This window comes from Camarhynchus parvulus, chromosome 15 (assembly GCF_901933205.1).
Source record: "Camarhynchus parvulus chromosome 15, STF_HiC, whole genome shotgun sequence".
In the NCBI taxonomy this organism is placed as follows: Eukaryota; Metazoa; Chordata; class Aves; order Passeriformes; family Thraupidae; genus Camarhynchus; species Camarhynchus parvulus.
In genome coordinates, this window is record NC_044585.1 from 5815367 (window position 1) to 5842475 (window position 27109).

The 27109-nt window shown below is 43.3% G+C and overlaps 1 protein-coding gene across 1 annotated transcript in view; it reads right to left on the bottom strand.

The window, feature by feature from the left end:
* Nucleotides 1-2048: 2048 nt before the first annotated feature.
* HIC2 (HIC ZBTB transcriptional repressor 2) overlaps nt 2049-27109 on the bottom strand; it is a 71158-nt gene continuing 46097 nt past the window's right edge. The window contains 3 exon segments of the mRNA XM_030959241.1: nt 2049-3218; nt 3221-3866; nt 10091-10234. Of these exon segments, the coding sequence (XP_030815101.1) occupies nt 2116-3218; nt 3221-3830 (1713 nt within the window). The 5' untranslated portion in view covers nt 3831-3866; nt 10091-10234 and the 3' untranslated portion in view covers nt 2049-2115.

Here is a 27109-nt window from a genome sequence, read left to right on the forward strand (position 1 = left end):
TGCTCACTTTTTCTTTTTTTTTTTTTCTTTTTTGGTCAAAACTTTAAAAAATTGTTCGTTTTGTTTTTTTTTTATTTTTAAAAAGACAAAACGTGAGGTTTGGTAAAACTTACGCATAGAGACTATACTGGTTTGAGTGGAAAAAAAAAAAAACAAAACACCAAAAACCAACAAATGAAAAAATGCAAGTGTAAACCTTAGTCATTTCAGAAGGGATGATTCTACTGGCTGTGAATTTTTACCACCACAGTCACGGGAGGCTTGAAATAAGCCATAGCTTTCCACAAGGTCACGCCAACAAAGTCAAGGGGGCCAAGAATCGGTGGGCAAAGTTCTCTGTCTTCTCTCCTAAACCAATAGCAGCTGTTGGCTGTGATGTCTTAGGCAGATGTTGCAAGAACGTTTTGTTTCTTTTTCTTTTCATTTTTTCTTTTTTTTTTTTTTTGTGCGCGTGTGTTAAATTGTCTAAAAGGGAGGATATGAAACACTTTGGTTTTCTTTCTCCTCCTCTCCCCCACCTTATTGCACTCTGGATTCTAGTAAATTATAGGCTGCTATGCCCTCACCCTCTGTCCTGCCAGGTGTTTACAGACTGACCCAGATGTGCTGGGGGAGTGGAAGATGAGGGGGACATTCTCCCCTCCCCATAGTATCCAGACTCAATAAACAAAGCTGGAAAGGGCCCAGAAAGCTCAGAGAAGTTTTCTGCTTTTATCTAAAAGTGACTACAGACAGCCAAGAGACTGCAAATTGAGCCAGTCCAAGCAGCCAGCACAGCCTCTAGCTCAGTGTATTTTTTGCTTTGTCTTTGGCCAAGCTTTGCTTTAACGTTTCTCTAGTTGACTTTTGATGGAAGGATGGGGTGGTAAAAATCCCTTAACTTTAATTTAGCTTCTACTTTTATACATTTAATTACTTACAATTAAAAAAAATGCCTAATCTTTCACTAACCATCTTATTGTTCTCATGAATTCAAGAGGTAGCAAAGGTAACAAGTCTGTCCACACAGACTTGCTCTTTAGTGAGGGAGGAAAGCTAAAAACATACACACACACAAAAAATAAAATAAAAAAATAATAAAAAAGTACCTATGGAACTTGTAGCAAGTCCAGCCTACATCAAACCCCCTCCCCACCCACCCACCCTAGAATTAACCTCAGACCTTCCAGTTCAAACATTCACATAAACGTTACAATGGTTTTTCCTTTAATAAAACAAGTACCTCTAAGCAAAGAATATTCATACGAAACTACTAGAAAAGTAAAGACAACCCCCTGCTCACTGAAAGAAATTCCCAGGGCATCCAGTCCCTGTTCAGTCATGGGTAAGGCAAAAGAGGTTTGCATGTTTTATGGGAGAAGCTGGCACGTGGTTATGTGTGCCAAGGACAAAGATCAAAACCAAAATGGGGAGGGATGGGAAGGGAGGCTTCGCCATTTGTTTAAATGAAGTACTGGGACTGGTGCAGCCCTGAGAGCTGCTCCTCACACCATCGCCAGCCCAGGGGTACAGGGCTGGGCTCCACCACTGCTGTGGCTTTCCCACAGGCTCTGGAGAGACTGCCAACCCCGTGAGATGGTCCACAGACACAGCTTCTGCACTTGAGAATGCTGTTATTTCACAGCTACTTAGGCCACTGGAAAGGTGTATTTTGTTTTTTTTTTAATGGCAAGAAATACCCCTACTGAGTTTGGTTTTAAGAGAGGAGGTGAGTACAGTGACAGGAACACAGAAAGAGGCAGGGAGGGGGAGCCAGCAGAGGCTGAAAGTTCCCCAAGGTCCCCCTACCTGCTCCAGATAAACAATATGGCAATGAAGTTGATGTGTGCAAAAAGAGGCATTTCTTGCCAGGTCATCAAAATTTGAAGGGAGACTGGGACTAAATGCATCAGCTTGGCTGTGGACCTTTCTTTTTTTAAAAAAAGGAAAAAAAAGGAACTTTTTTTTTTAAATGTTAAAGCTACATTTGTTTAGGCCTCTCATGACTGAACAGAGTATGGGGAATTGCCCCTTTTTTGTTTTTTTTTTTCTTTTTTCTTGTTTTTTTAAAGCAGCAAGTCTACAGAAAGGTAAATCACTGCGGATGGGCTTGAAGCTCATTCTGGAGTCTTTGGCTTATGTGGGAGAGGTATGCATTCGCAGGTGGCTGATCAGATTGCGCTGCTGGGTGAATTTCCCACCACACAGTTGACATTCGTAAGGTTTTTCTCCTGAGTGGACACGCATATGCTCTGTTAGTCGGTACTGCCGGGTAAAGCGCATCCCACATTCCTCGCAAGCAAAGGGCTTGAGCCCCAAGTGGCTGCGCATGTGCCGTGTCATGGTGCCACGCTGTGTGAACATCTTGCCGCAGATGTTGCAAGGGAAGGGCCGTGTCAGCCAGTGAGTCTTCTCGTGCTGCCGCAGCGTGGCCGGATCCTTGTAGCTTTTCTCACACACTGAACACTTGAAGGGCCGGGACTCCGCAGCATAGGACTGATTGGGGTTGGACAAATCCTCAGCTTCATCCTTGCTGCCGTATGTGCCTTCCTCCTTGATGTAAAGGTCTTCCTCGGTGTGCGTTTCCACGTGGGCATTGAGCTGCTCAGAGCTCGGGAAGCCTTTGCCACAGGGGATGCAGACATACAGGTTGTCACCATAAGCCACTGGCTCAAACCCCTCCTGCCGGTAGACATAGTTGGCACTGGTATGGCCACCACTCTCGCTCTCACTCTGGCCACTGTCATCACTGTTCTCCTTACCGTTTTCTACCTCCTCCTTACACGGGTAGGGCAGGTCTGCCCCGTAGGCCCCAGCCAGATTCCTCTCCACAGACTTGGACAAGGGCCCCAGCAGGATACCATTGGGCAGCCCTTCACCCTCGTCCCTGTCTTTGCCCCCTTCTTTTCGGTCAAAGGCGTTGTCTTTCTTGATCCACTCCTTCTTGCGGGACGAGTGCCGGAGGCCCTTGCGCTGGCTGCTCTCTGTCAGCGAGTGGTGGCACTCCTCGCTCAGCTCCATCTCCATGGGGTCGCTGCTGTCCACCATGCTGTGGGGGGCTCCGACGCCAGGCTCGTCGAACGATGAGGCACTGTTGGCTGCAGGGGCTGAGGCAGATTGGGGAGAGCCGTGCTGGCTTTCACTGTGCTGCGTGTCATCGTGGGAGGCTGCGACAGGGAGCGAGGGGCTTTTTTTGGACAGGTCAAGGCCTAGTTCCTGGTCACCGGTGCTCCCGTTGTCGCGCTGCTGCTCCCACCACCGTTCTTGCTGGTTCCCCTGCTTAAGGAGTGACAGTTCTCTTGGTTGGAGCTGCTGATGAAGACCTCGTCATCCGAGAGCTTTCCCTTTGACAGCTCCTTTGAGTGCGAGCCCTTCAACCCCTCATTTGACCCTGAATAGCGAGCTTGGATGACTGAAGCAGTGGAAAGTCTCTGACTCCTGGCAGATCTCCCAACACCAAGGCCACCGGCCTTGCCAGCAAAGGACTTGCCGTTCCGCTTCAGCTTCTTTCTGCAGAGAGCTGCCAGGTCGTGCAGTTGGAGGTAGCTTGCTGCGGTGAGGAGAGCATTAAAGTTCTGTTCACCAGGCTGGTCAGTCGTTAAGAGCTTGCCAGTATAAATAAAGTCCAAGATCTGCCGGAACACGGTGGGGTTCACCATGTCCGTGTCTAAGTTTATCAGGTTGTCATGCAGGACAAGGGATTTGAAATACATGCTGCTGGCTGCCAGGATGTTCTTATGGGCACGAAACAGGGCATTTTCTACCACAATGATCACATCACAGAGGAAACCTTTGGCTCGTTGCTGGTTCAGCTGCAGTAGCAGTTGTTTGGCATGATTTGGCAGTTCCATCTCCACCTTCTCGTCCTCTCACCTTCACCTTACCACCTGAAAAACACGAGAATGAGAGGTGTGAGCTTGCTATCTCCACTAGAACAGGTTACATTTAATAGACTGGTTTAACACAGTGCAGGCTATGTTAGGCTTGACACTGACTAGGGAGATCTGAGTACATTGAGCCCTGCAAGCTGTGATCCTGCTGGGAATACAGAGAGAAATATTTCTCATGCTAAGACTTGATTCAAGGCTTTCAAAAATCAGATTTGTAATTATCTTTTTACAAACGCAATCGTCATTGGCTAGAATCACTATTCAAAAGATACCAGCATGAAAACAATAGTTAGGTACAGAGGAAAGCTCTTCTCTCCTGACACAGACTTGAAGGGAGGGTGAGAAGTGAGAAAAAGAGGAAGAAAAGAGAAGCATCTACTTCACTGTCATTTGCATATCTGAGCATGTAAAATAATTAGCATAAACTGGAGCTTCCCAGCTTTAATGTATAGTTTGTTTCTTGGCTGTTACATGTTGAAATCTTGTAACACCCAGCTGCTCTGGGGTTGAGAAAATGACATGTAGCAACTAAATCCATTGAAGATGGAACTACCCACACTGAAGTGTGAATGGGAAGCCTCCTCAAGAGTATGAAAAGCTGCTTTAAAAACCACTCCCCTGGCTATGTCCATATCCCAATCCATTAACACATAGGGTTAGAATCAACCCTCAACTGGCTGAAATTCAGGATGCTGAGCTAGCTAAATGTCACCAAATGTCTTCATAAATCTGAAACATTTTTCTCAAGTTAATTTTGTTCTGTCTTTAATTTTGGAAGAATTTTGTTTGAAATAATAGAGTTAAGTAGCATATCTCAAGTCACAGTTTCTTTATCCTGAAATACTATAAAGAGAGGAAAATTGTGGTTACCTGCATATAGTTAATGCATTTCACAAACAGCAGTCATGATGTATTTTAGTTTAGATGTTTATATTGGCCTTCCCAGTAGTATGGACTGCAGGAAACACCCACATTGAGATATGTCAGAACTAACTGTAGTTGCACATTAGGTAGATACTACAATCAAACCCAGAATTCAATCTGGGACTGCATTTGGGAATCCAAGATCAATTTTAATTTTTTTTCCTTGTTTTTTGGAGCGCTTTTTGGTGCGTGTGCGTTTGTTTGAAAGTGCCAACTACTACTTGCATTTATCCATTAAAGTTGTTTTAAAATAGTTTCTGAGGTTCAAAAGGAGGAATTAAATACCAAATTAACAACAACCACCATTTAGCCTTCTACTTCCTTTCTTAGTTCATCATATTATTGAAAGATTTCTCTTATTGAAGGAGAAGCAAGCCATAAATACAGAGAAATTAAGAGCTTAAGTTCTCTCTTAAAAACATCATCAGTTAATTTTTTTATTGTTTGTGTGTTCCATTACCACACTCTATCCCATCAGAGTTCAAATAATGAAGCATTAGACTGCATTATGTTCCCTCTGTGCCAAGTATAGGTACACGACAAAAAGAAATAAGGAGTGATGCAGTCAGTATAAAAAATTGCTTCCCTCAAATCCGATTCTTACTATGTGATGATAAATAGAAAGACTGCATTTGGTAGAAAGGTAGTAAATTTACATCATCCATTTCTGCATAACAGAGAAGTTTTGCTTTATGAACAAAGCTACCAAAAAGTTTAAAAATCAAATATTTCCTCCAGCATTGTTGCTTGACTACCCTGGTACTTTTCCTAACAGATGTGCCAAGCAGGTGCCTCCCTTCTTCCACAGGACACAGCTCTTTGCTTGTTTGCTGATCAGCCTGGTGCTTGCTTATGCTTTTGGTGGAATTTCTTGGTGGCTCTTCAGTGCAGCAGCACCTAATTTAGCATCCACACAGATCCCTCTGGCATCACCCTGACCCACAGCTAAAAAGGCAAAAAGGCTGCTCTACTTTCCCATTTGATTTTGTTTCAGCAGTGGATGGCGACCCAAGAAGACAGTGGATTCACTGCGGTGCCTTGGTGCACATGGACGTTGTTCCCAGAGCTTGATGGTTTTAGAAAGGGTGGCAGCCAAAAGGAGGAAGTACAGGCTTGCCATGGTGCTAGTTCCACCTGTAGTGTTTCTGTAATAGAAACTCACCCTGCAGAATCAGAAAAACGTGATAGGACAAGGGCTCCTGTCCTCCACTGAGCAGTGCTGAGCATTTAAAAACCAAGTTTTGATGTAATTAGTCACATCAGAGCTGCAGGATGGAGGATGCAGCGTGTCTGGTTCTAGTGAATTGCTTCCAGAATTGCTGATTAAGGGGAAGAAGCAGCAACACAGAGGCACAAAATACCCACTTTTATCTAGCCAGGCCAGTAAGAGCCCTTACTTCTGGATCACTGAGATACATCAACAGGGGAGGACAAAAACATGGCTTGCAACTTAACAGCATCTTGCTATATAAATGCATCCTGCATTTACAGCAAGATACAGCCTAGTACTACAGATAGCAAGAAACAGCCCAGTACTACAATTTCACTGCAAACATCATGGTGCTTTTCCATGCATGTAACACACAAAATCCTTGGGTATGATTTTTAAGTGTTCCATAAAGGACACATAAATATGGGAAAGGAAGGGAAACAGTACAGCCAATATTTTCTGCCTAAACAAAGTAGTAGTAGTAATAATAATGATATTCTGAAGTTTAAGTAGGCTTATTCCCCATTGATATAGCACTTCAAGCAGAGGCCTAGAAATCACTGGATTCAAGCTGTCTAAGCCTTAAGGCTTAAAACAGCTATTAATGCAGAATATTTTTAGTGTTTTACTTTTTTTGTTTTACTTTTTTTTTTCTTTCTGCCTTAAATGATATTGAAACCAAGTAATAAGCCAGCAGAGAAAGCCCTGGAAACAGAGTTAGAATTCTAATTCTGCTACTGACCTTCATGAGAAAGATAATGTTATTATTACTGAGTATGTTCTGCTGCATAAAAACTAGCATAGTACAAGTTGTTTAAATTACCTCTATTTATCTCACATGTCAAATTTTACAGGACTGTTCATGTTCAGTAGGACATATGTATAAGGTAGGCTATTACCTTCAGTAGATTTCAAAAGCAGTGGTCTGGTGTAAGCAGTATAACCCTGCCTATCAAATTTGAATTTATTAGCTGAAGTCTAACATGGATTTAACAACCCCAAAAAAATGAATTTAATGAATCAAGGCAGCAAAACCTTCAACCAAGCTTAGAGCATTGTGTTTAAAACGTCATCAGAATTACCCACCAAGGGCTTTGACCAGGACAGGAGTATGGCTCAGAGAACACTCCTTTGGCTGATGGTCCCTTTGTTGACAAAAGCATTATAGCAACCTGCCTTGTGTATCTTGTGCAGTCCTCAACAAAAATAAATCCAGTCCAGATAGTTCATAGAAGTGCCTACTTACAAACCCTTCTTTGACCATGATGTATTTCAGAGGTGGAGGAGGAAAGGTGTGTTGGAAAAATTGTTAGCAAAAGAGAAGCAGGCATTATTCCTTAACTTATGGCACTCCTAGAATCTCACTTCTAGCTGAAAGCATGGGACCTAGGACAACTGTGAGTTTAAATCCTGTTTAAAAGTTATTTGCACAAACAAATGGCAGGTGCAGCCTTAGAAAGGCCTTGCTATCCATTAGTTTGCAGGGAGTGTCTCTTAACAAACCGTAACATTTGAATAACATCACCACAACCCTCCAAAGCCCTGAAAAATCACAGTGGGTTTATACTTCTTGTATTTCAGTATCATTTTTAATAACCCTTCCTTTTCTGTTTTCTGGAAAGAAAAAAAAAACCAAAACACCAGAAAAAGTATACTCCCAGTTCACAGGAGCCCTGGTTCAGAAAAGGCTCAAGTGCGTTTCTAGTAAAAAACCCAACTCCCCAGACCTCAAGAATACATAAATGTCTCACTGGGGCCACAGTCTTTAAACATTGAATGTGGTGTGCAAAATTTCACCCCTTTGTATTTAAAAGAGGATTACAGAAGGCTCTGGACAAATAGCAGCAGTGATGGTCTTTTCCCAGATTCAGCTTAGTTTTCTCACATTCAAGACACTTTTTTCAGAGCAGCGAACCTGCTCAAATACTCCCATGCTAGAAGGGAATGAAACAAGGCTAAGACTCTCCACTACCTCCACCATATCCATGACACTGAGACACGGCACATGCAAAGACATGAGAAGTACAGGGCACAAATCACAGAATACAGTAATGCTGCAAGCAGATGCCACACATCAAACAAAGCTTTGCAAGCTAAGAGCCGACAGCATCTTCACACCCAATATTGCCCCAGGAGCTGGGTAACTGCGAGCTTCTGTGCCCAGCCTAGGGCACACTCTGACCCCAGGGGCTCTGCACAACACACAGGCTGCTCCTGAAGCTGTGCTGCTCTCACTACACAGCAGGAAAAAACTTCATTTGCTCTCAATTTGCACAAAGACTCTGGACACCACAGAAAATGAAATTGCTAAACAGAGGAGAAGAGAAATCCCTTCACCTCTTTCAACAGTATAGAATCTACATATTCACTACAGGTTTGATTCTCTTTAGTATCACTAAATCTCTACCTAAAAGTAACTGCTGAATGAATGCTAAATGTGTTATCTTAGCAACCTCTGCCAGGAGATGCTCTTTGATTTCATCTGAATTATAGATCGCAGCACATGAATATTGTTTACCTTTTAAGAAGCAACACCAGTGAAGCAAAGAATCAATCATAAACAGATCTAAGGAATCACTCATTGCACGTAGAGGATTTGTGGCTGGATGAGAAGGCTAGACACCAAGCACCTGAACAGTGAGTTAACAGTACTGCAGATAAAAACCAACAAACAGATTAGATGTGATGTATCAAATTAGATGCTGTTAAAACATCAGCCTACTGTGCATGTTATAATAGACCCACGAAAAGACTGTGGCCTGCTTACTTATTTCTCCACCTTCCCAAGCAGTTGAGCTGCACTGAGCAGACACTGCAGCAGTGAGCAAGGAGAAGAACAAAACAAAATGAAATCCACTGTTTCCTACATAGCTCTCTCCCACCAATTTGGCATTAAAAATGCTGTGTCCAGCTGCTACTGGAACTGAGTGAAACTGAAACAGATGACTTCTGCACTCTTCAGTTTCAGATGAACCAACTTCTTTTTGAGCACTTGATGACCCCACCGGGAAGAGACCTTTCCTGTTCCCCACTGGCTTATCTGATCTTCCTTTCCCCACATCCCAACAGAACAAGGACCCTCAGAGGTGTCAGTGTAGTGGATGGTTCACAGCCCCTAACCTGCCCCCAGGAGTTGCACTTGGCAGGTCGTTAGCCCATGACTTTTAAAGATATTCATATTCTAGAACAGCAGAAGCATGGGGAGAAGTGCTGGAACTGTGTTAGTCCAAATTGTTCCCTATCCCCAGCCCCTTGGAGCAGTCAGATAGCAGAATTCAGAAGCTGATGCACAAACATGCATTTTCATCACTGGCAGTGGAGCAGCAAAAGCTCTGTGAAGAAGGCTCAAGCAGAAAACAGGATGCAGCACCCTTGTTTTTCTCACACAAATATTTAGCACTTTAAAATAGCTAAGACTAACATGTGAAGTTACTCAGGCAGAGGTCTGCAGAGCTGGGGGAGGAAGAGAAAACATGCAGGACAGATCAGGATGTGCAGCTGATTTTGTAGGTGTGGGCGTGGAAAAGAGAAGGAAAATGGAGGATGGAGGATCATTTTGCAGAGGATACCACATCAGCAAACTGAGAGTGGCCCTTGTTTAATTTGTTACATTCCAATTAGTGCCAGGCAGAACTGCCCTCCTGGCTCCCCAAGGCAGCTCTTGCAGGACTGCTGCAGAAACGGCACAGCTTTGCTTAAGGGCATGAGCACCTGTCTGGTACCTCTGTGCGGCAGCATTTGGATATTTGGGACATGGGCAATACCTGCTCAACTGCTACCAGCTCCTGGCCCAAAAAGGAGAGAAAAAAAGAGTGAGATGATTTTCCAGTCCCTTCTCTCATGTTCTAGAACAACAAGGAGAGCCTGACATGGCTAGGCCCTTCTCTACTGCATGGCAAACTTCCTAGGGAAGGGGAATCTCCGTGGGTGAAAAGGGAAGGGGCTCTGTGTGCATGAAAGCACTAAAATCAGGAGAGCAAAGTGATTTCCAGTCAGTGCAAGGCTGCAGCAAAGCAGGAACACCTTGCTATACAAGCTGAAACTGTGAGCAGTAGAATGCAGATTTAACCACTTGGTTGCCGCTTACCATGCCAGGTACATTGGGCTAAAGGCACCTCCATCCAGTGCTGCCCGACGTGCCAGGTACATCCCATGATGTTCCATTGAAATCACAACAGGCCATCAATAGAACGTGGCTGCACGGATGCAGAATGGAGAACCAGCAGGGACGCTGTTAAATGCAATTAAAATACTGCAATCAAAATTGAAACGTACATTTTAATACAGCCACCTGCCTTAAATATGTAACTGCTAGAACAACCTCCCCTCCACCCATCTCCCACAGCTGGTGAACTGTGACAGAAGCAGAACAGGACTCTGCAAGTTTCTTACTGATGCTCCCTGGCCACTTACATTCATGACTCCCAATAGCACTGAGCTTCAGGGGGACCAGTTCACATGTATCCAAAACCAGCAGATCTCAGGATGTCTGCACCAGCTTCCTTCTGCCCAGAAATTCAGGCAATGAAATATCATCACCATGTAGAAATGCCTCTATGACAAGAACAGCCTGGTGCCAGAGCTTTTGGTCTCATTCCCAACACAATACAGGCAGCAGAAGAAACACTTCAAACCTGATCCGCTGTGTTGTCCCCATTTTCCTGTCCCACTTCCCAAGCCTTTGAAAATATCTTCTAGAGGTGTTATGGCATTGGACCAGGCTGGATACTTTGGTGCAAGGTGGGAGAAGACGACACTATATACCCTCTCCTATTTATAATGATGCTTCACTGATAATTTAATCTCCATTCTTGGAGACTGGAGATCAAGTTGATTCATGATGATCTGCAGCTTGTATGAGCATTGCAAAACTTAAGATCTGTAATTCCACCCTCCCCTGCCCAAAGGAAAAAGCAACATCATCTTTTCTATGTCAGGGAAAGGCACATAGCACAGCTACCCTAGGTTTGACAAGCTGGTTGTATCCTCTGCAGTGCATATCCTTCCCATGGAGTTCCTCTAATCAGCTCCAGCGGGATTATCATGGAGCAGTCTCAGGGTAGATGCTAAGAACAGGTCCCTTTCTACAAGTGGTGATGCTGCCCCAGTGAAAACAAACAAACAAAGCCCAAACCCACCAAAAACCAGTACAGAAATAAGCCTGCAGCCTGACAGGGATTTAACATGGGTTTTTAAACCCTCATGGTGAAGTGAAACATGTGCACAGCTTTTATCACATTGATGGCTGCATGTCTCCAGCTGTGTTTCTGGAGATAGAAATCTTACATTAAAAAAGTGAGAATACTATCAGCCTTTAAAAATACAAGGCCAAATGAAAAAGACCTATAATACTTAATGTTGAATGAGAGAGAGCATAAAGGAGGACACAGGCCTGAGAAATGGAATGGGTTGTCATGAAAAGGACGGAGTTTAAGAAGATAGTTCATTCTTCCTGAACATCTGCTGGGCTTAGGCCCAGGACAGTGCTCCCATCATTCCCACCTGAATACTTATCCCCACAACTCTGTAACCAAACCCCTTTCACACTAAAATAATAGATCTTTTGTATTCAGATCACCCTGTTTTGACTGCTGTAGGCTGAAGATTTTTAAATCTTGTCAATACAATGAAGAAGTGAAATGTAAGCAACTGTTTGCCTACTGACCTGGGCTGTGCTCAGCCAAGAGCATTTGCTGAACTAGTCTGAACAGACCACTGCCAGCATGAACAGGCCAACCCACACTTAACTACCACACTTGAAGCACCCTAGGCCAGAGCCCCAGGAATTTGGAGCTCCCCCCTCTCCAGAAGATCACACTTTGCACAGCATTAGAGCAAGCTGAACTCTGGCTGAATCTCCCAGCATCACAACTCTGCAAAACCCTCAGCAATACCAGAAATTCTCAGTTTAACAGAAGGTGAATGCTGCATAAAGGTATTTCCTCAACAGCAGCTCAAACATGAGGTTTTTCCCGCCCAGATTACATCAATTTGCTTCTCGCCACTGTGAAGCAAGAGCTCTTCTCTATAGTTGTATTCCCCTCTAGGGCAGAGTTTAGTAGAGAACTGCTTCAACCAAAGGTGTTTCCTACTGTTAGAACATCTCGCTGCAGTCAGAAATGAAGCTTCCTGCCAACTCCTAAACAGAGTGCTTGTATGTTATACATTTATTGTCACTGCTGACACATAGGAGACTAGGACTACCCAAACCTCTACTGGGAGGAGAAGGGGAGAGGCATGGACATTGCAGATCTTGTCAGCCAGAGTCTGGCATTAAAAATTCTTGCATATCCACAGAGCATAGCTGATCTCAGGAGCAGAGCAGGGGCACAAAACAAAGCTTCAGAAGCTCGTGACCACTAAGTAACCAGCAGTAGACTCTGGGCTCTTCTTCTCATCCTACAACTGAGAAACTCAGTTGTAGTTGTACCTGCATTGCAAGTAGTAAAGGCAACTCCAATGTCCAATGCTAATCTCATTTAATTCATTTATTTACTCCCTATTGCATGAAAATAACAACATATTGAATGAAGTAGCTCAAAGGCCCCTTTGGTATGCAAAATTTCTGTTTCCCAGCCACCTCTGAGCCTGTGCAGAATTCTCCCTTTACAATGCAAGAATTTAGGACATTACTAAAGGATCGTTGTAATCTCCCAGTTAATCCTAGAGAGTGCCAGTCTTGGGCCCTGTCCTTCAGTAAGGTAAGGCCACTTGGCAGGGGGTGCATGGGGTGCCAGCCTCATGCTGAGCATCACTCTGAGGGCAGGAGCACACCCAGCACTGTGCAGAAGGAGGAATGTCATGACCCTTTTCCAACCAAGACTGTCCTACAGGACACTCCCAGCTGCAGCACTGCTTTAGGGCTCTGAGTCACCACAGGTACAAGCTGATAGCAGGTTGTGAAATGCAGTAACACTGGAGCAAATGCATGACCCTTTCAACTGTCCCTGCAACTGGGGAGGGATCTCCAGGACAGGGATGAGGCAGGCAGCTGGAACTAGTGACTGTGACTCAGACTCCTTAGTTACACGATTTGTTAGAGCAAACAAAGCCTCAGAGTACAGGAAAAATGGGAACAGGTTTGATAAAGATCCTCCCAATCGGCCTGTTTATTTTCATTTCTGGTGTGGACTCAGCAAACGTTTCTGCAGAGAGAAGTAGTCTGCACAGGAGCATCTGCACACACAATACTGCTAATATCATGAGCTTGCAATAGTTAACAGCAAGTGTCCATGCTGAGGGGTGTAGTAACTGTCTTGGACAAAAATGTCATCTCTCTCACCATAAGCCAGTGCAGTGGTGAGCACAGTGTGCACAAAACATGCATTGCTATCTTATTTTTTTTTCCAATAAGAAACAATCTCATTCCCTTTACCCATATCTACAGATCCAGCAACAGTTCTTAATATGAATGACACCTTAAATATAGCACTTTTAGCACTTCGCCACATTTTCTTTTCTTTGCTTTTCCCCCAAAACTGACCATACACAGGCCTGTACTTAACAAAGACATCTTTTTAAGTTTCACTTTGGTGAAGTCTTTCAAGCAAACCACTCTAAGAATTGGTCCCAGCAGTATTAGGACTGTACCGCCTACCAAACATCCCTCCAAGTCAGATACTTAACCTATCACCCTGAATCCTTTGTATTTGATTCTTTGCAGCCACCACGAAGTCTCAGCACATCTAAGCCTGGCAATTGAGAGAAGGCCAGAAAGCCACCGTTGCTTGTAAGAGCAGAAGGCCTAACAGACTCAAAGTTCTACAAACTGCCTGTATTGCATCCAAATGACCTAATGGGAAAGCAGAGTTTACTCACTTTCAAAATCCCTCATTTCTTTGGCTGCTTTTCCTCAACCCCTACTTCTTATTTTGATTGTTTTATTCCTCTGTCTTCTTCATTTGAGACTTCAAGCATTATTTAAACTCAGCTCACAGACTGCAGGGGGTCACTCTATGTATGTTTCCAAAATCCACCTTTTCTTAGCAAGGCTCCCATCCTGCTGGCTTTGTCCTCCAGCCCTGCACAGCAGTGGTCCAGGGCTGCAGATACCTGGGGCACATTTGGCCAGCCCTCCCTGACAGACAGCTTCTCAGCCCGGGGGATTACAGCCCCAGGCACGTTATGAAAGGCAGCCCAGCAAGGTCATGGGGTGTTGAAAACTTTGCTACAGTCCAAAGCACAGGATCTTCCTCCTTTCCTTCCCTGCACACTATTCTTGTCAAGGCCAAGGATTTCCTGGCAGTCCTCAAAGTACACAAATTATAGGCTTTTGTCATGAATTAAGACTTAAAACTTCTCTTCATTTTAAGAAAGTAGAAGGGGTGGAGCAAAGCAGGGGGAAAGGTACTTTTGCCTAAGATTTGGTTTTGAAAAGGGGATTGACAGCCTATGTATGTGCTTTATCCTGTAATCTAAAAGCTCCTCAGGACAGGACCCTTAAAAGTATTTTATGCTGAACCATATACAGAGCAAGAGAACCGGCAGCTCCCTGCCTCCGTTCCAGTCTGCTCAGCTTCTCCTAAATCAACACTGCCAGAAGGCAAGACAGCCCTATAACAAATTAGCACCGCTCACAATTTGTTGAAGTTGCTGTTGCATTGTTTGTTTATTTAAAACACGCGCAAGCACACACACACACACAAGCCTCCCGAGCCTGCTCTCTGCTGCCATCCCCCAAACTCCAGATCTGTAGTCTCAGAGAGACAAGCAAAGGCTGTGGATTAAACTCATGCAGAGCTACAGCCACTGTGCTGGGACTCTCCTTGGGTTTTGCTCTTTCACTACAAGCAAAACCAAAGAATGCCCACATTATTCCAGCCTGGAACATCATGCTGTAGAAATCCTTATTTCAGCACCTGAATAGGGAAGTGTTGTTAAGAAAAAGAAAGAGCCACAGGCTTGAAAGGACCCAGTGCTAATAAAACTCTTAGTGCTAATGCTATTTATGAACATCCAAGGGATAATCTGTACCCCTTATCAGCCCACAAGATTATAAGATCTTTAAAATAGGAAACATGTCTTTCTTCATAAAGCACTGTATAAGTTTACAAAGCACAATATTAGTGGTAATAAATAATTGTCAAAGTCGAGCACAGAGGTGGCTGTAAAACCTTAAGCACCATCAGTGTTCCCATTTCATTCTGAGCTCTGTGTAGCAGCACATTCTTGCCTAAGAATGTACAGTGCTACTTGTATAGCACAGTGCATGCTTGTGCTGACTTGGTCTCTTATGCAGCAATCTGGTTTTATTTTAAGGGATGATTTGTGAAATGTGCTATGCTTTTACTCACAGTGGAGAAAGTAATGTTTGACCATGAGGTGATCACAATGAGGGTGATTTTAAAGAGCTGTAGTAGATTCTTATCCTTCCACCAAACTGTTTAGCTTGCCAGCCTGTGTCAGTGTGCCAGCAGTGATTCCTCTACACAGCATTTCTATCTGTAGGCAATTATCACACACAGAGCACCCTACTATCAGAGCAATTGCTCACCAGTTCCATCATGTAGCCTATAGAGACAGCTTTCCTTTTATGTCTCTTGGTTTATATGACAATAAGCTCTGGGCTGCTGCAGGCATAGTTTAGAGGACAGTAAAGTCAGCATCATCCACTCAGACACTTACATGCTTTCATTCAGTTTGGTTTTTTTTTCATTTTAGGGAAGTGTTTTTCTGTCTTATGAATGTTTTAATTTCTGGCTGCTGACAGATAACTGCATCATCCAAAGCATCCCTGCTCACTTGGGTGAGCATGGCTTTGGTTTCTGGACAGGTGAATGCCACAGATACCACAGCTATCTCTACCAGTTTAACAACAACTAAGGAAATTAAGAGATTTTCTATTCAGATTGAGACCTTTGCATTGAATTTTGCTGGTGCCAAAACATCCTAATTTTTATCTTCAGTTAACTCATGATTTATCAAATGTTTAAATACTCAAGTTTTAGTATTTCAAAAACTACTCACTTTGTATTTGTCACCTAAGGAAATTACTAAGCAATTGGTGCAATTTTTTCCCTGCCAGAAAAAAAAAAATGCCTCAAAGAGCAGAGCTGAATGCATCACCCTCCTTCTTTCAGCATAATTAAAACCATCTCACTGGTAATTATTGTCCTCAAGGTGGGTGTGGGGGAGTGAAAATCTGTAACAGATTCTATTTTTAGAAGATAACCTTGGGAAAAACAGGAGGTACCAGAGAAACAGGCATGAGGGGTGAAGTTATGACAGTACTGAAACTAGCAGGAGACACAGGTGTACCAGGTGTCTGTGCCAGAGAGCTCTGAGAACACAAATGTGGCCACACCTCCTGCAAGATTTAGGCTTGGCTGGCAGGTTTCAGAGGCACTCAGAATTCACAGAGACAATTCACATATTTAAAAGTTTGAGCAAGAGTTTAAAAAAAACCAAAACCAAAACCAAACCCACACTAAAAAGTTATTTTAAAACTTTGCTGGATCACTTCCCATGGAGTTCTCCCCTCTCAGCAAGGAAAGGGGTTAAAGGAAGGAGAAAAGAAACCAAAAAGCCAAGCAGAACCAAACCCTAAAAACAAGCAGAGAGGCTGGAACTTCCCTAACACAGATGGAACAACACAGCAGTTCTACAGCTACATAAATAGGATCAGAATCTGGCCCAAGGAGTAATACATGTACAAACTTCTGCTCACAGCCACAACAAACATTGATACCACACCTTAGAGTGGAAGGAAAAAGTAAAATTTTTCCATCCTTACCACTTCCAGCAGAGCCCAGTGGTGTAAAAGCATCAAGAGACACCCAGAGGATGCAGGAAGTTCTCTTAGTGAGGATACATTTGGACTAAACCTCTCTCAGCAATGTGCATTCCCAAACACCTGTACCTAGGATCCAGCTGCTTTCAGCCCCTGGCTGCACATTATTCAGCCACATGCAGTTCTGTCACAGAGAAGGGCTGAATAAATTGTGGCATTGTTCCCCCACAGTGCAGGTGCTCGGAAACACAGACATCCTGAGGCTCCCCAGCCACAGGGATGTTCTGATGCCATCCAGCTTTCCCTGACCCACCAAGTCAGTCCACTTTGGCTTAATCTATTCCATTCTCCAAGCATTTTCTTGGCAGGCACTTCACTCAAAGAACATGTTTTAACAACAGGAAAACCACCTCAAAATCCCAATCCAAACAAGTCAACACCTCTGAAGAACTTGAATAAGTCACATCCTTCTTATCACAAGGTATCCTCCATCACAGATGCTAACATGGCTTTCACACACCTGCTTTCTCTGGAACCTCATGTAAGAAACCTGACAGTAATGCCAAATACCCAGACCCTTCCAGGAGCAGTCATTGCACACTCAGACCTACTCCAGACAATGAAAGTCTTATAATAGGGTATGTAATGTGAAAGTTTAATCTTGTGCAGGCAAGAAATAGCAGGGACTTGCCTATTGAAAAATTAGGAGGTATATAGTAATTAATCAAATTGATTTAAAAGAGTCAGCTGCCTGTGTGAATGCTGGCCCTGGCAGAGACAATCCCAACCCTAGGCATTTGCTTACAAATAGGCAAGGTGCTTTGGCACAGCTACTGAATCCTTTGAAAAAGTTGGTTTTGACATGTTGGAAAAGGACTTGGATTTTTCAGCTGCTCTTTAAGTAGGAGGCAATTGAGACAACACACCCAAGAACTGCAGCAGACACCACTTTAAAATTTGTCTTCATTATGTTCTAATTTTTACACAACTTTCTAACATTAGCAATAGCCAGATGAAATTTTTCATCTTACTAAAAGCAGAGGAGAGGTCAGGAAAACACCGTTACACATCATTTGTTCTTTCTCTAGTGATAGTCAGAGTCTAGAGTCCTGGCCCAGGGTTTCTACTTATATTTTCCCTGTAATTCTTAAGCCAACAAAGCAAATAGAGTTAGTTGCCAGGTTTAGTGGGTTTCAAAACAAAATGTGTATTAGAAGGGGGGTTTTTTATTATCATATTATTTAAAGGATTTAGTGAGGAATCTAAAAATTTGTGGAAGGTTTTGTTGGAGGGGGATTAGAAAGAGAAGAGCCTTATAAAAACAACCCAAACAGGGAGTTTGTTCCTCTTCTCCACATAAAATCATAGAATCACTTAGGCTGGAAAAGACCCCTAAAATCAAGTCCAGCCACTAACCCATCACTGCCAAGTCCACCTCTAAACTGTGTCCCCAAGTGCCCCATCTCCACATCCTTTGGATAATCTCCAAGGATGGCAATTCCACCATTTCCTTAAGCAGCCTGTTCCAACGCTTGATGACCCTTGCCTTGAAATTTTCCCTCATATCCAACCTAAATCTCCCCTGGTGCAACTTGAGGCCATTTGCTCTTGCCCTCTTGCTTGTTACCTGGGAGAAGAGACCAATCCCCATCTGGCTACACCATCCTTTCAACCTTGTTGAACCTCACCCAAGTGGCCTCAGCCCATGGATCCAGCCTGTCCAGATCCCTTTGCAGAGCCTTCCTGCTCTCCAGCAGATCAACACTCCCACCCAGCCTAGTGTCACCTGTGAGCTCACTGAAAGTGCCCTCAACTCCCTTGCCCAGATTTCTGATAAGGACGTGCACACTAAAGCCTGCCTTCCATTAGGGAAACAAATCCAAAAGACCTGGAAAACACTGCACTGAGACACACGGTGGGGAGGTTCTGGGAAGCAAAGCAGCAGCTGAAGTTATATGGAAATAACAACAACATTCACAGAAGTTCCCCTTGGATACATGTCAGCATGTGGGAATGAAGGATTAAGATTGAGTATTTGCATTTCCCAGTCAGATGCCAAGATAGCAAAGCTGGCAGGCTGAGGTGTTGGGGCATTCCTTGAAGGAAGTCTCCAGCCATGAACACTGTGTGTACAGAGCTCTTCTGCTTGCAAGTCTCCCTCTCTCTCTCTAACAGTGAGTATTTTGAATTTTTTAAAATGTGCTCTAGGTTAGTGCTTATAAAAGTAAAGCATTAACAGCTCCAGCATAGCACAGGCAGCTGGGCAAGCTCTGCTGACAGACCCTTCCCAACACAACCCCAAATTAATCCTGTGCTGTGCTCCCAACCCACACACAGCAAGCAGGTAGTACCATGGTGCCAACTGCTTCAGTCAGCAGGTAAGAGCAAAGTGCCATGTTATTAACTCTTCCAAAGGCCACAGCAGAGCATTCTGATCCCTGCATACAACAGACACCTGAATAATTACAGTGCAGGGCTGAATCCTCTAGCAGACATGGCTTTTAAAATAAGATGTAGCACTTCTGCATCATGGCCCTCTACAACACATCTCAGTGCTTTTATGCTGCTTTTTTAAAGGCCAGCATTAACATTGCCAATGATACATCACTTACCAGGTGGAAAAAAATTCCAAACCAAATCACACAAAAATAGAGCCATCATTACAGAGGATGAGGCATCATGATCTGTTTTAGGGCATCCAAGTCAGAACCACCACCTAAAAGGTCAGGTCTTGCCCTCTTTCTGCATCAGCCCTGGTCTGGCTCAGCGTTCTAAACCCCATGGGCTTGAGGGCAGCACAACAGAGCAGGCAGCAAAGCACAGCCAAGGATCAGGAACACTCTTGAACAAAGCTGGTTGTAAAGCCAAATCCTACATGTCAGAGGTCACAGCAGTAACTGAGGATTGTGCTTCAACCCCCAAAACATCCTCTGGTATCCAGGAAGGCTGCTGGCAATAGGTGAAAGATGGTGGTGAGACAGAAGAACAATGAAGAAAAGGTCCTTGGAATTGTTGTTGACACTGTGTGGTGCACAGCGAGAAAGCAGAGCAGCACTGGGACCAGGAAGAGCTTCTAGGGAATATTCCTGAGGGCCTTTGGGCCTGAAATTCTCCTCTCCAACATCCCAGCCTCCATAGTCAGAAGTGAGATCAATGCCTAACTACACAAGATGTTTCCACTTTGTAATGACCTTCATTTCTAGGTGATTAATTGTTGCTGACTTCCTCCATTGGAACTCTGTAGCAGCCCAGCAAGAAAGAAAGTCTGGACATTCTCCCCAAAGTCCCCCAAATGCATCAGAAACTGGAATCTGCTGCAGGGCTGCAGTAAATTGTCTCAGCAGTTTCAGTAACGAGGTCTTCTGAAACAAAGTGCAATCAGAGTTTCTGCCTGGACTTGCCAAAAGACCTTAATGCAAATAGAACTGCAGGAAAATTAGGGTGGACTCTAGTGGCTGCCTCCCCCTCAGGGTTTTGGGTTTTCTGTTGGTTTTTTTTTTTTTTTCCCCTTCAATCCTGACGAAATTCATTACAGTTGCATTTAAACTGAGGTTGTGATTTAAATTTTCCAAAGCAGGCAGGACAGGTTTGAAAGCCTGATATATCAGAGTGTGTGTGCTTCCTGAGAACCAAGGCAGTTGCAGAGCCTTCCCCAAGGGGTGCCTGGTTGGTCCCCTCACCCCCTTGACACGTTTGTTGTCACACAGGCCAGTGGATTCCTGGCAAGTTGAGCAGGCTTGCTCCTTACAGCCAAGCAGCCCCACATTCAAACATGCCACTACGTTCCTTGAAGGTATTTACTTTTTAGTGCTACTTTAAGTTCAAAGGGGCTAGTAAAGCCCCATTAAGCCATTTACATCAAACTGGTTAGTTAATTATCCTGTTGCAGGCTTTAAATTAGCAATTTATAACCCCTTCCCTGGAGATGCCAGTATTTAGAAACAACTCAGCCAGGACATTTTGCAGGGTGCAGTTAAGGAACAAAAAACACCACTAAACCAAACCACCACCCCCCCCCACCCCCCAAAATCCCAAACCAACCCAGAATAAATATCTTCAGTTTTTGATTGCACAGATCCTAACTTTGCAAGAATCCAGTAGGAACAGAGGTGAGGGAGAGCCCACTTTTACCAGCTAGCAGGGATAGTGAGGCTGTGTCTACCTTAGGCGACGCAGCAAAATGTGATTTGCAGAGGCCCAAAGCCAGCCTGGGAGGCACCACAGCTAAAGGGGGATGATTCTTTCATTACAACAAGATATTCTGCTTCTCAGTAGCACAATCAAAGGTATTTTTACATTCATATGTAAAAAAATGTGTCTGCCCACAAGGAAGGAAAGCTATTTGAAGGTTTGGATTTGGTCCGAAGACCAGCATAAAGCTGCAGTCCTCTTTCAGTTTAGGATTAAAAAGATATATATTTATACTCCCTTGTCATAAGGATCAATAACCCCATGGGCCAAGTGAGGCTGGGAGCTGAGGGGTGTCCATTCCCAGGATCCCCTCCCCTGCCAACAACCTTTAGTTTCTGAGGAGAGTCTGTCATCCACTCATGGACTGGTTATTCCAGACCACCACACTCAGAGTGCAAAGCTGCAACAGAAGAGAACTATCACCTTCCCCCCAAAATACCTGACTGCCCAAACTAAGCAGGGCCTGGAGCACAACCCGCCTCCTTATTTCCACCAGCCATTACTTCAGTTCTGCAAACAATTGACATACTGGATGTTTACCTGAAAATCTTATTTAAAACAAAGATGGGAGGGAAAGCCTCTCCAGCTACTATTTCCACACAACAATCTATCAAATGTAGGAGAAGCCTTGGCCCCAATCTTGGGAGGTGTCCCAAACCAACAAACACTTAACACCTCACCAAGAGCAGGAATCCGTGGAAAGAAGGGCCATGTGGAATGAGACTAAGGCAAACTAGGAGATTTCACATTAACATCAAAAAAAGGCACATCAAATTTGAGAGAATTCCATTCTACTTGAAAGACATGACAGACAGATGGAATCAAGTCATATGACAGACCCTGCAATTTCTTTTTCCTTCATCTTAATACATCCCCTTTTCAACAGCAAAAAAATTATCCTCTGCCAAACAAGTGTCAGATAAACTTCAAAAAGAGAGATAAAAATCTAAGCATTTTAATTCTTTATGCTATGCAATCATGAGATTTAGTTTGTATTTACTTGCTGCTTCTTATGGAGAGTAACTGTTTCACAGTAATTTTTGGGTTGGGGGCAGATGGAAAGAAGAGAAAGAAATACACTCAGATTTCAAAGTGACAAAATATTTTTGTACAAAATTTGTAAGATGATACGAATTTCATGTGATTTACTGCTCTAAATTGCAAGACAGAGGCCTTATAATAAAAATACTGGTAAACAGAACACAAAATCTAAATTATCTAAAGGACCGAAAAACCCAACCCCACACATAGATGACATTCTCCGAATTCTCTGCTCTTTCTTGGGAGCAGTTACACCGAAACCATCACTCAGACCAGAGGCTGTTCTCTCCTGCAAACACCAGCCTGGCCTTTGAAACAGCCCGGTGCTAACAGGCTACAGGGCTGCCTCATATTAGGGAATTATAAAATAATGTGCAACTGGGGAGAAAGAAGAAAGCAAAGCCCTCCTGAGGATAAAATGAGTGTCTTCCCTGCTCCACCAAAACCTTCCATTTCCAAGGCATGCAATAGCCAGCCTGTGCCTAGAACAGGTGTGTCTCCTTAAATACCTCACATGTCACCACTTGTGTCCCATGGACACAGGGCTGGGGATTATATTAGTACCAGTGCATACCAGCTGGAGCTACCCCCGCCGGTGTCCTGTGACTCCTCGCACGGGGGGAGCCGCTCTCGCCTCAGGCACGGCCCCTTTGCCACATGATCCCGGAGACAGACAGACAGACAGCGACCCTGCCACTGCTGCTTCCGAGCACTTGTGCTCCAGGGGCCGACCCAAGCAAGAGAGCTCCTCCAGAGCAGGAAGGGGGCACTGCCGGGAGACAGTGAGCCAGGCTCCAAGTATCCTTTTCTTTCCCTCCCCTGCGCTTTTTACCAGCAAAGTCTCAACCAATGCATGCCAAATAGACACGCTGAAGACCTCCTTTAGATAAAAAAAGATGCATGGCTAACAGAGCAAAGTCCACTCGGCCATTCCCAAGCAGAAAATGCTGACAGGACACAATGCAGGTATGGCTAAAGCAGGATGGAGGAAGAACAAAGGAGAGCGAGCCTCATACGTCTTCAAGTCAGTGCAGAAAGACACCCCTTGGCAATTTCAACCTAATTCATCACTAACCTTGGAGCATGCTAGCTGCTGGCCTAAGCAGCTGGAAGAGATAGTAAGAAAATTTTTATGGCAGCAAACACATTAGTGACGTTTTTTGTGTCACAAGTGGCACAGATAATACAACAGGAAGAACTACTTGGTTTTAGCTATAGCTCTGCATCACAATTCAAAGGAATTCTTCAGCATGAAGATCTCCCCCATTGCCATTCATCATGAAGGGATCTTGCAGTACTGATCAGGGAGCCAGAGCACCAACAGATGTGAGAAGCTGCTGAGCAGCACACATGGGCTAAGAGGTGGAGCCCTGTAGGGTCCTTCCTAGTCCTCTTTAGAGCATAAGTGCTTTCGTTTTCCAGAGAACAATTCTTGCAACAGCTTTTAGGAGAGAGAGTAAAAATGAATAGACCAATCTTGGTGAAAAGCCTAACTTACAAGGAATCTCATCACATCCATTAAATATTACACTGTTTAATTAATTCCAATTTCCAGGTTCCAATACACATCAGGTTTATCTGCTCATCCCTACAGTAAATGACTCCAGGCATCACAGTCAGCTGTTGGGGATGAAGGCACTGCCAAGCTAAAGTTCTTCTCAAGTGCTTTTTCCACCTCTGCTTTATAACCCCTCAAGGACTGGGTGAAACAGAGGGTTCAATGGACCCAGCTCATCAGTCCAGTGCAAGCTGGAAGCAAAGGGAAATTCTGAGATACTTTACATCCCATTCATCTCTTCATGTCACTGGCCATTTCTGTTCAAATAAATCTAGAATAAGGGCATTCCATTATACTTCATGCTCAAACATGTGAGCAGGACCTCAAAGCCCCCCACAAATCCATCTACCCCTACAAACACCTTCTTATTACTGCCATTACTCAGTTTCAAGAGGCCTCAAGTCTGCAGCCATAAAATTCAGCATTAACTGCCAGATGAACTCTTACAACGTAGCCAACTATTTATTATGCTGGCTCCTTCACTACCAGGCAAACATCAGCTGCAAATGCCACCCCATGTTCTCAGACACCAGGACTTTAAATTCTGAACAGCCTCCCATAACCAAAATTTAGCATCTTTATGTTTTCTTTATTCTTTGCCAGCCACAGTGTTAGGGACTTCCTGGCCAGTTAGCAGCCAGCCTAGTAAGAGCTCTGAACTTCACACATTTGTCAGGAAATCTTAGAATACAGACTGTCCTGTACTTCTCAAGCAACTTGAAACCAAGTTAACAGAGCAGGTCCCCAAACAGAGAAATGGAGGCCCAGCTGTATTTCATAACTGTGCCACATAGAAAATGTGCACCTCCAGGAACCTTGAGACCTGGTGACACACCTAATGCAGAAATGATTACTTAAGAACCCATATTTAAAATCCCCACATTTAGTACAGGAGTGCAATCATTCACTTCATTTTTCCACAAACAAAAATTTTTCAGCCTTTGGGAAAACCAGGCCGCCTTATGAGCAACCCTCTGCATAGCCAGGGCTGTGTGTTCCCATAGGGAAAGTCTGAATTTCTAGGTGAGACCAAAACAAAACAACTCCTTTAGTGGGAGTAGCTGAGAACAGAGCTGTCCACGTGCCTCTGTACAGGCCTCCATCCAAATTACCAACTCCCACTCCTGTCAGTACTTGCAAGCCTTTAATCCAACTGAGGTTCTTCACCAACCTCCAGCTATTTCAGGACATGCCTGTCTTGGGGCATAAAATCCTAGAGAGTGTCCCCATAAATCAAGCACATTTGTTATATAATTGAAAAGGTTTTAAAGGAGAAAATGGAAAAAAATCCTACTGTTATTAAGAAGAAAATTAATGATCTAGAGCACGGCAGTGATTAGCCAGATAGCTATTCTGTTTTATTGAACAACCAGACTCATAATTAAGGTGTTTTTTCTTAAAATAATATATAAATAAACTACTGGAAAGTTTTACACAACTTTAACTGGTGGAATTTCAGAGTTCAAATAAATTACATGCTATTTCACTGTTGGACTCTCTGTCTCTAAGGCCATAATTAATTTTAATGTTCAAATTTGAAGTGAAAAGACACGTGACCAGTAATAAAATAGGAAAAAACCTCTTTAGGGCTCTCTTGTAGTTTGTATCAACAATACAGAACACAGGAAAATAGGAGGCCAGGTGCACTTATGTTCAAAGGTATCTTCAGCCTTACATACTTTGAGAAGTATTTAAAACATGAAGTCAAAATTGCCCCCACTTGGGAGGAGATGAGAGAGAGGAAGGGGAGGGGTAAAAAGAGATCAGCTGTTCCATTAGAGACTTCATATATGAACACAGAGGGAGGTTCCTTTATCTGTGTATCAAACCATTGCAAATACAGGAACAGCTAGGGCAATGCCAGCAATTAAATGTGCTTTTACTTGTTTATTTATTCAGAGAGCATTCAGTGGTAGAGGAGACTGGATTTAAATAAAAGTAATTGAAAGCTACCAATTTTAGTCTTGTTTTACATTTACACTCTAGGTCATGAAGGATGATCAGTGGCTGGTAACTAGTAATCCATACTGATTTAAAACCAAATATAATCTGTTCTCAATTTGGTCTTATTTTCTGCTAACTAGAGCTTCACTATCTCCAGCTGAAACATTTATTTAATTTCACAGGTATTTATGCAGCTGATATTTTTCTTCTTTTTATAATTTTAATAAACAGCCAATTACTTTCATTAGACATTTTCTCATTTGAATGATAATGCCTGAAAATTCAAAAAGTCATGATCCACTGAGAATTTTTTACTTCATTTTTCTATGTACCATACTAAGCACTTAAGTCCAAACATGTTGAACATTTAAAACAAACCCTTTCAAAAAGAAGAGTAAGCTGTAGCTGATGATTCAAAACTGAATTCACATTGCCTTGTCCTTCAAAATCTAGAGCTACCAGATGTTGGCCTTCCATTAGATCTAGCTCTTATTCACCAGCTTAGAAAAGGAGAACAAGCATCCTGAACTTCTTAAGCTTTCCTTGTTTTCTCAACTCAAATACTTTACTGATTTTTTTTTATCTGCAAAAACAGCCTAAAGGTTGCCTTGCAAAGGCAGCTTCATCAGCCAGAATAATCTCTTGCTCCTCATGTACAGGGACAGACTTTCTGCAATTGAGCATTCTGTCTCTCCTTAAACCTTTGGCAGAACACAAGCAGTGCCTAAACAGAGACATATCTCAGCTAATTAAGATCTGTGAAAATTGCTTAAGGCAGCCATGGTAATTTCAAGTTCCTCTTCCTAGTTATTAAAAAGATTGTTCAATTCAGTAGCTCTTAGTTGTTACATCTACAATGGATTTGACTTTTGTGCAATACCCCACAAACTGCCATCAAAGACCACTAAAACCAACAAAAGCAAGAGATGATGCATCCATTTCCTACCATACACATTCTGCTTTGCTTTTCTTGGCTTGTGTACTGAGAGGCTGTGATTGCTTCTGTCCACATTTTGTTTAGCAATTTATACTAGAGAAAAAATCTTATTTCCAAGAAAAATCTTAATACATATGCCAAAATAACAAGACAAAGCTTAATTTGCTATCAGGAAGATGGCAGAGAAACAGAAGAGAGACCTTCACCTGATCAAACACAATGTTATGTGCGAAGTCCAGAAGAAACAGGCTTTCATGGAACCTTCCCATGCTACTTTCAAATTTATTTTTGCCTTCATAATCCATTATATTTCTCAAACCACTTCTGCACTAAGTTCCTTATTTGTTTATTCCTCCCCACAATAGCACTTCCATTTATAAAATTCACACTTTGTTTGCACAGACCTGTCAAGGTAAGGAAACCTGAAATGAAATGTTTCCTTTTGCCAGCTCTGTGGTGGAGGATGCTGTTCAAGCTCACCCATGGCCACATGTTCATCATCCACTAATCTGGCTGAGGTGATAAAGCAGGAAAGGTAGCTCTGTATTGGACATGGTGCCCTGGTCCTACATCATGCTGGACCACTGTCAGCTTGGACATTGAGACAATCTCTCCTGCATAATTCACCAGCATTGCTGGTTTCAAGTTGTGCCTAGAGAGCAGATGCACAGAGTGCATCATTCTGTTCTTATAGATGTTTGACAAA